This window comes from Dromiciops gliroides, chromosome 6 (genome assembly GCF_019393635.1).
Source record: "Dromiciops gliroides isolate mDroGli1 chromosome 6, mDroGli1.pri, whole genome shotgun sequence".
NCBI classification, from domain to species: domain Eukaryota; kingdom Metazoa; phylum Chordata; class Mammalia; order Microbiotheria; family Microbiotheriidae; genus Dromiciops; species Dromiciops gliroides.
The window spans coordinates 8,056,388-8,070,463 of record NC_057866.1 but is presented as its reverse complement, the minus strand read 5'-3'; the positions used below and the strand labels follow the sequence as shown (position 1 = coordinate 8,070,463).

The 14,076-nt window shown below is 44.6% G+C and overlaps 1 protein-coding gene across 5 annotated transcripts in view; it reads left to right on the top strand.

The window, feature by feature from the left end:
- KDM2A (lysine demethylase 2A) overlaps positions 1-14,076 on the top strand; it is a 90,968-nt gene that overhangs the window by 52,612 nt on the left and 24,280 nt on the right. For all 5 annotated transcript variants that reach the window (XM_043970053.1, XM_043970052.1, XM_043970054.1 and 2 more), the window contains 5 exons: positions 2,421-2,527; positions 3,404-3,497; positions 5,031-5,184; positions 7,307-7,422; positions 10,678-10,804. In XM_043970053.1, coding sequence (XP_043825988.1) covers positions 2,421-2,527; positions 3,404-3,497; positions 5,031-5,184; positions 7,307-7,422; positions 10,678-10,804 — 598 coding nt within the window. The remainder of the gene's footprint in view (positions 1-2,420; positions 2,528-3,403; positions 3,498-5,030; positions 5,185-7,306; positions 7,423-10,677; positions 10,805-14,076) is intronic.

Below are 14,076 nucleotides of genomic sequence, written 5' to 3'. Positions count from 1 at the left end.
GAAAGTATCATAGTCCTTTGTTACTGATGATTCAGAGCAGTATCCAAAGGGTGGCCTTTCAGTCACTTATGGTGCCTAGGAGAAAGGGTCGCTACAAACAGAGAGCCCAGATGCCCCCTCTTGAAGAGATACATTACCCAGAAATCCAAGTTGTAGAACTGAAAAATCAGACACTAGAATCTGAAGATGGTGTTCCTGGAGGTACTGGGTCAGTCTGCTCTCTGAAGGCTTTTGGCTTTTCCCTGCCCTTGGGGGGCAGGACAGGAACTGCAGGAGATGTAGAAACATTTCCAAATTTGTAATGGCAGTCGATGGAGAAATTATTCCCCACACAGGCATCCCTCCAAATAGTTTCCAAGCTGCACATTTTTCTAAGAAGATCAGGAAAGCTAATGGGCACTTTGAGGAGAGCTGGCTGGCAATGCCACATATTGACCAGCCCAGGAAGAGATCTTGGATCTTCCCCCTCCCTCTCCTCCTGACCCCCACCCCTCCATGGTGAAATGGACACGTGAACTCAGAAAGGTATTCTGTTTCTTAGCACCTTCCAGGGAAATAAAGTCTAGGTGCCTATTGTACTTGTAGTTTTAGAAAGTGGGTATGGAGTCCCTGACTCACAGACTTTCAAGGTTGGAAGGAATTTCAGAGGTCATAGAGTCCATCCCCAACCTAAGAAAGCTGTTTCTAGACAAAATACTTGATAAAAAGTCATTCGGGGGCAGCTAGATGGCGCAGTGGATAGAGCAGCGGCCCTGGAGTCAGGAGTACCTGAGTTCAAATCCGGCCTCAGACACTTAACACTTACTAGCTGTGTGACCCTGGGCAAGTCACTTAACCCCAATTGCCTCACTGAAAAAAAAAAAAAGTCATTCAGCCTTTCTTTGAAAAGACCCAAAATGTAATGGAGCAAGGGGGTCCAGTGTCTTGGGACAGGCAGCTGATAGGTTGATTTTGCAGGCCTCAAGTGAAGATTCTGCCTGTGCTATCCCAAGTTAACAACTCGACACTGGATGCCTTGTAGACATATGTCTATTTAGGGAGGGCTATGATAGAAATGTGATTGCATTTGAAAACTTGGGTAGTTTTCAGTATAAAACTATATTCCTGATACAACAAATATCATTCTAACAAAAATCTCTATATAACAAAACTATTCCCAAAGCTCAGCAGATCACAAAATAAAAGAAATTAGAAAGGAAAGGCCTGTGGAGCTTGAGTAGGATTTTAGTAAAGAAGTAACTAACTTAATGATTCAGCATTTTATGTGTTTCAAAACATTTTCACACTTGTTATCTTGTTTGATCTTATCAATATCCCACTGGGCCTGACTGGGCTATCATTTCATTGGAGTAGGATTTTCCTGGACAAATTGTTTCAAAAACCACTTCAGATCAAAAACTACTTTTAGGGGCAGCTAGGTGGCGCAGTGGATAGAGCACCGGCCCTGGAGTCAGTAGTACCTGAGTTCAAATCCGGCATCAGACATTTAATACGTATTAGCTGTGTGACCCTGGGCAAGTCACTTAACCCCAATTGCCTCACTCAAAAACAACAACAACAACAACAACAAAAAACACCCTACTTTTAAAGAATTGTCTGGGACACTGATAGATTAAGTGACCTGGTCAGGGCCACATAGCCACCATGTATCATAGGCAGGCCTTGGACCCAGGGAGTTCTCTGCCTGCCTCTGAGGCTATAGCTTGTTTGCCATTACCCCAGGCTCTTTCTGCTCCAATTTGTACAGATGAAGATGTCTAAACCCAGAGAAATTTTGACTCGGCCAGCCCAATACAGTTAGCTTGTGTCAGAAATAGAACTGGGGCCATTTTTTTCTTATCCTGAATTTACACTGTTAAACTTCAGCTGTCCACCCTGTAATTTGAATTTTACTTTTGGCTTTGCCTGAATGATTCTCAGTGACCTGGACCACTAGGCTTTCCTGTGCTTTTTATCTCAGCTGAGCCCTTGGCCTCCTCCACAGCTGTGCCATGCACACACACACTCCAGAGAGCTGTTTTTTGTTTTCAAAGCAAAGACAATGGGATAAGAGTGGCCTTACAAGTTTACGCATCCCTTCATAGAAGTTTTTGTTTCAATCGTTGGCGTTTGATGGAAGGATTCGTTTTTATTTTCATTTAATAGCTAGCTCTTTGGTACTTGCTGATTGACCTCCATCAAAACAAAGTACCATTTTACTCATTTGTGGCTATTGTGATGAATTTTGAGGTCAATTTTTAGTGGTTTGAGAGAGGCCATATTTCCTTTGGCCTTAACATCAGGTCTGACATTCACTAGCATTGAGGCTACAGGCAAGTTCCTTAGTCTCCCTCTGAGCTACTGCCCCCATCCCAGCATTGTTGGGAGGGAAGGGTGAGCATATGTGTGAACAGTAACCTGACTTTCCCTCCTTCTCGTAGGTGGACTTTATCGACTGGGTGGACAACATGTGGCCGAGGCACTTGAAGGAAAGCCAGACAGAGTCCACCAATGCTATCCTGGAGATGCAGTACCCCAAAGTACAGAAGTAAGTGATGGAGACATCCCCTGGGTGACCTGCACAGATTGTTGGAGGTGGGAACAACCTAAGCAGAGAAGTTCATTATTTGGGGAAAGGAGGATTGAAAATTCCACAGAAAATCTAATTAAAGTTACATAGATGAGAAAGGTCTCTATCTAGCACTTGAGTCACATACAAACTCATGGCCAGTCTGGAGCTCCAACAATGGTTGTGACTCGAGGACAGTAGGACTGGGGCAAAACTGAGCAAAGGGAACCAGTATCAACAAGCATTTAAGCAGCATCGCCCTGTCAGGAAGCTTGCATTCTGGAGAGGGGGAGGGGGGGAGAGAATGCAAAACAGATATGAGGTAATTGGGGGAGGGAGAGGGGAGACAGGAGCCTCGGGGGGCCAACTGCACCACATGTGTAAAGGCTTTCTTATTCCTTCCCAACAAGCCCCTTTGGGGAATTTTGATGTTCTTGAGTCCTATGACTTTAGTTGTTCTGTTCACACTTTGTCTGTAGGACAGTTCAAAGTCTCACCAGAAAGCTCATGGGATTTCCTCACTATTTATTTTCCTGGGATACCCCCCATCATCCACTGACCCATGTACAGCCTCAGTACCCTCCTTTTCCTTTGTCATCTACATCTGAAAGTTTTCAGTCTGGCCCAGACCAGCCTTTTCCTGATGCTTGGGTTTTTCTTATCTGCTTGTGGAATTGAAAATTCAAACTTCTCTTTAGAAAATGAGATTTTTAAGTGTATGTCCTTCATCCAGAGGGAGCCTCTTGAGCCTTCGGCCTACGTGCTTTACAGAGGATGCTCTTGTTTCCTGACATACTGGTTTTACAAGCTGTCCCATCTTTCCTTGTTCTCACATGTCTCCTTCTTTGGGGCCAGGTACTGTCTCATGAGTGTCCGGGGCTGCTACACTGACTTTCACGTGGACTTCGGTGGCACCTCTGTGTGGTACCACATCCATCAGGGGGGAAAGGTACAGTACCATTTATGAAGAGATTCGTGATCAACTTGAAAGTCAAAGATGGCGTCGTTTTCTCTGAACAATGTAACCGAGAAAGTGAATGTCCAGCATGACTTCTTCTTTTTTTTTTTGCTGGGCAATGGGGGTTAAGTGACTTGCCCAGGGTCACACAGCTAGTAAGTGTCAAGTGTGAGGCCGTATTTGAACTCAGATCCTCCTGAATCCAGGGCTGGTGCTCTATCCACTGCGCCACCTAGCTGCCCTTCAGCATGACTTTTGGTAGAGATGGTGAGGAGTGCAATTGCCCTAGCAGCTGCACACCCAGGGCCACCCACATTGGAGGAGTTCTTGAGCCCCAGCTTTGCTAGGGGATTCTCCATTCTGCATCCCCTAAAACAGAAGGCCAAAGAGGAAGTTTTTCTTATATGGTGAGATTTCTCAATACATTTGCGAGCAAGTTTCCAAACCATTCTGGGTGGAGACATGATGAAGTAGGAGAAGGTATACATTGGCAACATTACCATAATTCAGCAAACATTGAGCACCGTTTTTGTGCAAGGTGAAAGTCCAGATGGAAGCATAGGTAAGGGGCCAGACTCACATCATTCCTCTGAGCAAGTCCCTTAACCTTGCCCAGGGTCACACACCTAGTAAGTGTCTGAGGCTGGATTTGAACTCAGATTCTCCTGACTCCAGGACTGGTGCTATATTCACTGCACCACCTAGCTGCCCAATGCCCCAACTATCTTAAGACTATAAGTTATCAAGAAAAAGAGTGTGTTAAACACCAGACACAGACAGATAAATGGGAGTCCCTGTCCTCAAGGAACTTCTCTTACATTGTAAGCTGGCAGCTATTGATAAATGCAGTCAATTCAGACCCAGATTCACCTCTGGACAGTAGAAACATCTATATGAAATTGGACCCTGGGGGCAGCTAGGTAGCGCAGTGGATAGAGCACCAGCCCTGGAGTCAGGAGGACTTGAGTTCAAATCTGGCCTTAGACACTTGACACTTAGTAGCTGTGTGACCCTGGGCAAGTCACTTAACCCCAATTGCCTCACCAACAAAAAGAAGAAGAAATTGGACCTTTTTTTATCCATTTTTCAAAGATGTCAGTCACCCACAGTGATCCTAGGGCCTGGCATCTTCCTATGACACAGTGCACTGATGTTAAGTCAAGATGAGCAATGGGGAGATTCAGGGCACTTGAGTCCAGATCCTTTCTTGATGCCCCCTCCCAAGGGAACACTGGCCAAGTCACCCCCCTCCAGGCCTCAGTTTGGCCATATGTAAAATGAGGGGGTTTGATTAAATAGCCTTGGAGTCCCTTCCAGCTCTAGGGCTCAGGTCCAGTCAGGTGATGCTAGGAGTGAACTAGAAGGTGCCATGCATGGGTCTAGCAGGAAAGAGTTGTGGGTTGAAAAGCTGCACGTTTTAAAATTAAGGGTCGTGAGCCCAAGCAGTCATTAGTTCATAGATGGAGTTAGCTTACTGAGGGTCCTATCAATGACTGTTCACAGACTGAAATTTTTAACTCCCAGGTCTTCTGGCTCATACCACCTACGGCCCAAAACCTGGAACTGTATGAAAATTGGCTGCTGTCGGGGAAACAGGGAGACATCTTCTTGGGTGACCGCGTGTCCGAATGCCAGCGCATTGAGCTCAAGCAGGGATACACCTTTGTTATCCCCTCAGGTAAGCAAGATGCAGTGAGCTGCCACCCCCTTCCCTAGAACCCAAAGAATATTGAGCTCGTGGAGTGACAAGTGAGAGATTACTGAGGCAGCCTACTGTGCCCAAGCATCTGCTAGGTACTGAGGCATGTAGAAATGGATTGACTTCCACTGGCTCTACATGCAAACCCCCTCATTTTACATATGACCAAACTGAGGCTGGAGGGGGGTTCCCCAGCCTCCATTACTTAGCTTTCACTTACCCCATCCCTAAAGATGTGTGAACTTGCATCATCCCTGTTTTCCTGAACCTTCTTGACCTTGTTTCTGGTGTGTGCAGGATGAATTCCTTCTACTGGTCACTTTTCACTACATGGCAGCAGGCCATGTGTATCTGATGTTAATTTGGTTCTGCCTTCTTGATTCTGCATCCCTTCTTTTAAATCTTCCCATTTTTCTTTTAATTTTTTAGATCCATTATTTCCCAGTTTTTGTTTTTGTGGGGCAATGGGGGTTAAGTGACTTGCCCAAGGTCACACAGCTAGTAAGTGTCAAGTGTCTGAGGCCAGATTTGAACTCAGGTACTCCTGAATCCAGGGCCAGTGCTTTATCCACTACGCCACCTAGCTGCCCCCAGATCCATCATTTCCTACGGTACAATAATTATATTTCACTAGTATACCACAATTCATTTTTAAGTGGTTCTCATTTTATTACTTTTTAATCTTAATAACTCCCACCTTCTCTCCCTCTACCCCTCTTTCCCTTGAAAAAGGAAAAGCAAAAAATACTTGTAATAAGTTTACATTGTCAAGCAAAACTAATTCCTGCCTTCCTTAGCCATGCCTCCAAAGTGTAAGTCTCAGTCTGTCCCCTGGGTCTATCACCTCTGTCAGGAGGTGGGTCCACATTCCTCCAGAATCTTCTGAAATCACGATTGGTCGGTGTGTGGATCATAGCTGTGAAGTCTTTCAGAGCCGCTTATCTTTATGATGTTGTTACTGTATGAGTTGGTCTCACGCTAGTACCAGTTTCCTCTCTGTTGGTTCATGCAAGTCTTCCTAGGTTTCTCTGCAAGCAGGGCATCATTTCTTACAGCACAGTTATATTCCGTTAGATACACTGACCATTCCCACCCCGCCCCCAGTTCTGGAGCAGCCAATTTGCTTCCAGTCTTTTTGCTATCAGGAATATTTTTCCACAGCTGTGTCTGTCTTTCCTTAGGGTAGCGTGTCAGTAATGAGACCACTGGGCCAAGGGGTCACTCTAATTCTAGAGAGCCAAGGTTTATGGCCTTGTTTTCTATAGGCGTATAAACCATGTAATAAAGCATAGTGCTTGTATTCATTCACTCACAGCATTACTTCCTAAGTGCATTAAAAGAGTTACCCAACGAATTGCTGCTTGAGGATTGAAGCAGGAACTTAGTCCAAAGCAGGGGACTCAGAAGACTTTGCAGAGGAGGCAGCAGTTTCACTGGGCTTCAAAGGGTGGGCAGTGGTGGTTCAGGGAAAGATGGGGTGAGGAAGGACCTTCTAGTCAGCAGGAACTACCTGGAGAGGTTCACAGAGGTGGTGTGTGGGGGGGGGTGTTGTGCACACATGTGACACGTACACAGGCTGGTTGGTGAATTGTGTGAGAAGATCAGTGCTCAGTCTGTCAGGGGCTTTAGACCTTAGGTAGTAGAGTTTGAACTTGACTCAGAATAGGCCTCAGGGAGCTGGGGAGCCTTTTGAGCAGAGGAGTGACTTCACCAGTTCTTTTTGTACAGAAGGATTATTCAGGAAGCTGTGTGACAGACATTGTGGAGAGAGGGGACGAAGGGCAAGTATGGGGACAAGCTTAAAGGGAGCTGCCGAAGGTTTCCAGGCAGGTGCTAATGAGTCCTGAACTAGCGTACTGGCAGAGTTTGGGCCAGCTGTGCTGAGGCATGCCATGGGTATTGGCCCTTCTGAGCAAGGTGGTTATGGGGGACTAGAGATGGGTAGTTCTCTTCCCTCCCCCTCCCCTCCCCAAGAACCGGTGAGGAAGGATAGAGGATCACAATGAAGAACAGCAATCTAGGATTGGGGGGGAGAGCTTATCACTTCTCCAAGAGAATCCTTCTCTAACTTGAGACATTGTTGCTTCTCCTACCTCTTTAGGCTGGATTCATGCAGTATACACCCCCACAGACACATTAGTGTTCGGGGGCAACTTTTTGCACAGTTTTAACATCCCCATGCAGCTTAAAATCTACAACATTGAAGATCGGACACGGGTAAGTAGCAGTAACTAAAGATTTGTGAACTTTTACTTTACTTTGAGCCAATGTGTGAATGTCAGTTTTCATCTTAGCACCTAGAAAAAAGCAAAGAAGTCAAGCATTTTAGCCAGAATCACGTGTCCTTGCTTTTGTCTAAGGGCCTGGGCGTCTCATCCCTTACGAGCAGTGAATCTCTAGGAATCTTTTGGGCCCCTTTTAGGCCATTTCCCTTTCCTGTGTCATCTCTATCCTCTGAATCTTTCATTTTTATATAAACTGCCAGCAGACAATATTTGAATTTTTAAAAGTTATCTTCATTGTTTTAATATAGTAAGATTAGACAACTTGAGTTTTACATCCTTGAATTTGTGTTCCTCTTATTTTCTTTAACTACTTTCCCAATTCTGTGCCTCTTAATCCAGTATCTCAATTTATATCATATTCACTGATACGTTTGTGTTGACATTAAGATAGAATCCCAAATAAACAGAAGGCTAAAACTGAATAGGCAGACCTTGAGTTTACCCTGAATATGGAAAATAAATCATTGTGTTACTGAAGCACTGATGTAGCTGAGGGACATCCTTTTCCTTGTATGATTCAGATATAATAGGAATTGCTTTATTTGAAGAATAAAGGTCACAAATGTTCTTTAAGTGAAATAACAGTAATCCAGTTAAGTCATGAGGAAAGAAATTACAAAAAATAAAAATAATATGGTGGTGGGGCAGCTAGGTGGTGCAATGGATAAAGCACCGGCCCTGGAGTCAGGAGGACATGAGTTCACATCTGGCCTCAGACACTTGACACTTACTACTTGTTTGACCTTGGGCAAGTCACTTAACCCCAACTGCCTCATTTAAAAAAAAATAATAATAATAATATGGTGGTGAAGCTGTGGAGGACAGTCATTTGCAATAGAGCATGTGTAGTTGATTTCATAGTAAAAAGAAAATTCAATCATCATTCCCTTTCTTTCTTTGGGTCTGTTTCCTCCTCTTTAAAATGAGGATTTGGATTAGCTGGCCTAAAGTCCTTTCCAGCTTTCATTCGGACCCTGTGACCCTATAAACAAAGGCCCAAATGGGCAGCTTTCTTCTTGGTGCTTCCTTTCTGTCAAGGCTCTGGTGTTTTGAAACTTTGGGGATTTGTCTTTCAGTGTCTTGGCAGTTGAGAGGAAAGGTGATTTTTTTTGTTCGTATAATATCAAAAGCCAGGAGCCTCCTTTGAGTCTTGAAAGTTTTCAAGTATGCTTTCTAATTGACTGGACAGATCGATGAGCATCGGTCCATTCCTTGGATTCCTGTCTGACAGCGCTCCTGACTGCTACACTGGTCCATCTCTGCATAGCCAGTTGACTCCTCGCACCAGTATACAGAGTTTCTCTCCTAAACCTCACTGCATGCTGGTGCAGACAGATAATTCTATTTTCTACATCGCTCTTTGTAGACCAGGAATGAGCAAAATGTGCTCGTCTGCTCCATACTTGCCTACAGAGCAGCTGTCAGCTCTTGGACGACTGTCCCCGTCTTGGTTTTGTCTTTGAACCAATCCCTGTGCTGAGCATCGTGCCTTGTCCTTAGTAGGTACTTCATAATGGCTTGATTGGACTTGAATCTTCTTTGTGAAGCTTGCGAGAAAGCAGCCCACTCTACAGAAAAGTTCTTTGAAAAGGACAGAGTGAGATCAAAATGCCGGCTGTTCTTGCCTAGGGTGTGTCCAGAAGCCAGCCGCCTGAGCTTCCAGGCACTACAATCCTTGGAAGTCCGTAAGTGGAGAACAGGAGCTATAGAAATTCTTCACCCATTTCCATATAACTCTGTCAGGGATCTTTTGTCACTGCTTCTCTGTCTGGTATTTGAGAATGTCAGTGAAACAGTGTGATGGAGCAAGTCAATTACAGATTATTCTCTCGAGCACCAAGTTAAAAATTTGAATGTTGAATGCCCACTTCCTGTCCTTTCTATTGCCCACATTCCTAAGACCCCTCAAACAAAGTCCAAGAATTGATGGATTTTGGAAACAGTCATTTTAACGGGTAGAGACAGACAATGCTCCCTTCCCGATGCCTCTTCATTCCTGTCTCTTTTACCAGAGCTAAAGACATGAGATCTAAAAGTGAAGGAATAGGATCTGGGAAGGCTTTTGTGGCCTTTCTTAGCCTCACAGTAGTAAAGCAAACAGTGCTTTCTAGCCTGACCCTCCTCTGTGGTCTGCACAGTGCTGGATCGATCCCCCTTTTTGTCAAGGGATCACCTCAACTGCGCAGAAAAGGCCATGTGTCTCCTCGCTTTGACCTGTGCTTACAGAGTCTTCCTTTCAACCCAGAAGGATGTTTGGAAATTCTTAGGGAGTCTAGATTCAGAAGAGCTTTTCACATATGTGGTTGAATTTGCTATTGCATTGGACAGCAGGAAGCAGACTCTGGGGTACAGGTGCTGCTGCTGGACTGTGGCTTCCCTTCACAGCATGGCGTGTACTGCATGTCACTCTGCAGAACAGTTAGTCATTCAGTTAGACCAGGACAGTCTTCTTGGGGAGGAAGGGAGAAAACCATGGTTGATCACAACCAGAGATTTCTGGTCTTTGTGCACATACTGGTGGCTTGTGGCAGGCAGAGAGGCACATCTGACATGACAAGTTGGCCCTGCCCTGTCACCCCTTTCTGCTTCAGGTTCCATTCAACCACCATTAATTAAGGTGCCTACTGTGTCCAGGGTACCATGGGGCCAGACTCTGGACTTAAATCATCCAGACAGATCTCCGCCCCTAGAGAAGTTTATATACTGCTTCTCAAACACAGGCCTGAGCCTGGTCTTTTCTGTTAAGGGAATGGATCCTAGAATAACTTCCTGAGTCGGATATCACATCTTTTTTTGTCTAACAGATTTACCCCTAAAACCCACGTCCAGAAAATTTTTCATATGCACAGATTTCTTTTTTTAATTCTCCATTTGACTAAGTCAGGAATTAACAGTCAGTTTCCCTTACTGGTTCTGAGAGACCAGGCTTCTGTGGGGATTGTTTCCTCAATCAGGTTGGCTTCCTAGGATGACCAAGCTACTTAAGTCAGTTTCTAGGCATTCCACCCTAGAAAAGTCTTCTGTGGGGTCTTAGATTTCAGCTGGAAGATGGTTAGGCCACCTAGTCCAAACCTCTCGTTTTTCAGGGGAGAAAAGTGATGGAGCCATCACTAATTCTGTTACACAGAATGGTTTGCTTGGAATTGAAGTGTCCGTTTCTTCTGCTTATCACCCTGTCCCCATATAGGTCCCAAATAAGTTCCGTTACCCATTCTACTATGAGATGTGTTGGTACGTGTTAGAACGCTATGTCTACTGCATCACCAACCGCTCCCACCTGACCAAGGATTTCCAGAAAGAATCACTCAGTATGGGTGAGTACTTGACTTAACTCTCTCTTTTCCAATTTTGAAGCTAAATCATTCCTTCCCATCCCCTTTCCCCCTTGTCATGTTCTTTAGGGAGTGGGGGAATTCAGAAGGCTCTGCTTCCTGGAGTTTTATGTGTGGTCTGATTCCTGTGAACACCAGAATGTGTCCAGTGGTCAGGAGGATGGTACCCCCACCCCCCCAGCCCATCTATTCCTCCTTGCCATGGGCTCTGGAACACTTCAAGGCTGCCCAGAATAGCTGGGGCACACTTCTGTGTCCTGGTGGCTTCATTGCTCATCCCCAGCCTTATTTGGGGGTGGGAGGGTAGGCTCTGGTTGTTTCCATGGATGAAAATTGAGTCTGGTGTATACTGTTGCCTAAAGAATGCATTTACTAGGCTATTCAGTGTCTTAAAAGAGAAAAAACCCAACACTGTGATATCCAAAGGACATATTTTTTTCCCCCTGTGGAATTTCTACCCTACAGGCATTTTGTCTTGGCATTTTCCTACTTTTGGGGGAATGGGCCTATAGTTTCACTCTCTGAATACAGATCACCAGCTGCTGTGCAGTCTCATTCCTCAGGGTGCTGAGAACTTACACAGCTTGTCCAGAGTCACAAGGCCCATCCATGCCAGGGGCAGGACTTGCACTCCAGGGCACCCCCTTCTATGCCATGCTATCTCTTCTAGTGTCCACAAGATCATTTACAAAGCATCCATCCCTCATTAAAATTCCTTCACTTTTTTCTAACTTCTCAGAGCTTCCCTGTCCCATCACAGACTTCAAATACCAAGCCTTTGTTATTTCTTGATGTCTTTGGCTCATCCTTTTTTCTAAGATTTTAAAACCACGGATCAGTTATTTATTACCATAAGAGTTAGCTCTCCTCAGTTTCTTCTGCCTCATACTTAGGGGCAGTGACTGTCTCCCCAACACCCCGAATAGTCCCTGGCACAAGGTGGGTGCTTAATAGTTGCTTCCAGGCATACTGGCAGCTGCTAACTCCAGCCACTTTGGCATCACCCAGTGCCCACTAGCAAGGCTCAGCAGTGGCCATGGGTGGTGCTGGTGGCCCTCAACAGAAGGAAACATGGAGGAGAGAAAAGCAGATCCAGGAGTGTGAGGGGTCAGGAGAAAAGCCAATAAAGTTCTGTGTATTGAGTGTGCTAGAACGTCACCAGAAATCATCTTGATTTTCTTGGGAACTTCTGTTTTCTCTAGAGAAACATTTCCTCAGTGCCCTAACTAGAAGTCAATTTTCAGACTGGGATGGGGAGGACTGGTAGAGAATGAAGCCCTAGTGACCCTCAGTGAGTTGTGTACTTGTTCAGACCAACTGCGTCCTAAGGACTGTTGGGTACCTTGAGCCACTGTTGATGTCCTTTGAAAGTCTTAAAGAATGGGGAAAGTACCACAAGCCTGTAGGTCAACCAATAGTTCCAGTGTTTCAGATTGAAGAAGTAAATTCTTCCAATTATGGACCAGTGAGCTTTACTTTGTGACAGAATTCCGGGATGTAAAAGGAATAATAGTCTAAGCAATCCTTAAGAGCCTGCATGTGTTATTCAAGAAGAAGGTCATTGGAAAGAATCTCTTCCATTTTAAATCAGGTTTATAAGACTGGGAATAGAGTACACATAGAAAATACAGTATTTCTGGGTTCCTAACGAGGCATTTGACAACGTTTTTTCATTGGCACCCCTTGGACAGCATAGAGAGATACAGGCTTCCCTGACTATAGCATGGGTAGGGGCATTCAGGACTATTGAACGAATCCCAAAGGGTTGTGATTAATGGGTCTCCAGGCTTGGAAGATTCCCCCTTGGGAAAGGTCCAAGATGAGATATAATGGGAGTAAGTATAGAATCTTTATCTGGTGTCATTGATTTGCAGATGATTTGTTGGCGAACAACAATAATTTTAACTGATTTAATAGCTGACATTTCTAGAGTATCATATTCCAACCCTTGTACTAAAAGCACTTTTTTTTTTTTTGGTGAGGCAGTTGGGGTTAAGTGACTTGCCCAGGGTCATACAGCTAGTAAGTGTCAAGTGTCTGAGGCCGGATTTGAACATGAGTCCTCCTGACTCCAGGGACAGTGCTCTATCCCGTGCAGCCAGCACCCCCTAGCAGCCCCTAAAAGTACTTTACAATTACTATTTCATTTGATCCTCACAACAGTGCTGGGAGGCAGGTGCTCTCATTATCCCCATTTTACACTTGAAGAAACTGAGGCGAACAGGATAAGTGACTTGTCCAGGATAAAACAGTTAATAAATGTCTGAAACTGGATTTGCACTCAGGTCTTCCTGACTCTAGGCCCAGTGTTATACCCACTATACCACCAGATACCTCTAGGCATCTGTCTCCACTTCCAGAAATTTGTGTGGAAAAGATCTGGTGAAATTGAGCAGAATACAATTCAGTGCAAGTCAACACAGCCACAAGGCCACCAAAGATTTCCTGAATGCATCTTGTGCCTGGCAAGAGGCTTGGGGTCTGTGACATTGAGTTCTGCCGTTGGCATTTTAGCAAGGATCCTGCCAGTCTGAAGGCCAGCCATGGCAAGCAAAGACCTGGAAATGGCACCTTGCAAGAACCAATGATGGATGAACTTAGCAGTATTTAGGGGGAACATGGTAGCTTTCTGCAGGCACTTAAAAGGCCTGTCCTATGGAAGGAGGGGTGGGGTGGGGGGAAAATTGGTTTGTTTGGCCCAGAGAGCAGAACTAAGAGTGCCCACCCAATGGAATTTAGAAGCACATGCCAAGAAGTATTTCCTGTGGGAGACAAAATTTGAATGGGCTACTTCCAGAGGTACGCAGTGCTTTCCCTTTTAGTGGAGGTCAGTCAACAAGCATTTATTAAGCACCTGCTGTGTGCAGGCACTAGGGATTCAAATACAAAGAATGAAACAATCCCTGCTCACAAGAAGCTTACTTACACCCTAATACAAGGGAAAATAGCTACACTATAAAGTTAGTAAATATGTGCATATTGCGGACATTCTATATCAGATTGCTTGGGGGGGCGGGTAAGAGAGAATTTAAAGCTCAGTTTTTAAATTTCTTACATGAAATTGGGGGGGGAAATAAAAATATTCAAGAAAAAATGTGCATATGTATATATAATAAAGACGTGTATATACATCAGAATACTATATTATGCACACATTTTATAATGTAGAAAAACACGTACACATTAACTTGATAAGTTGACAAATATTACTCCCAAACTATCTTGTATTTTAATATGTTATGGATATAATATGC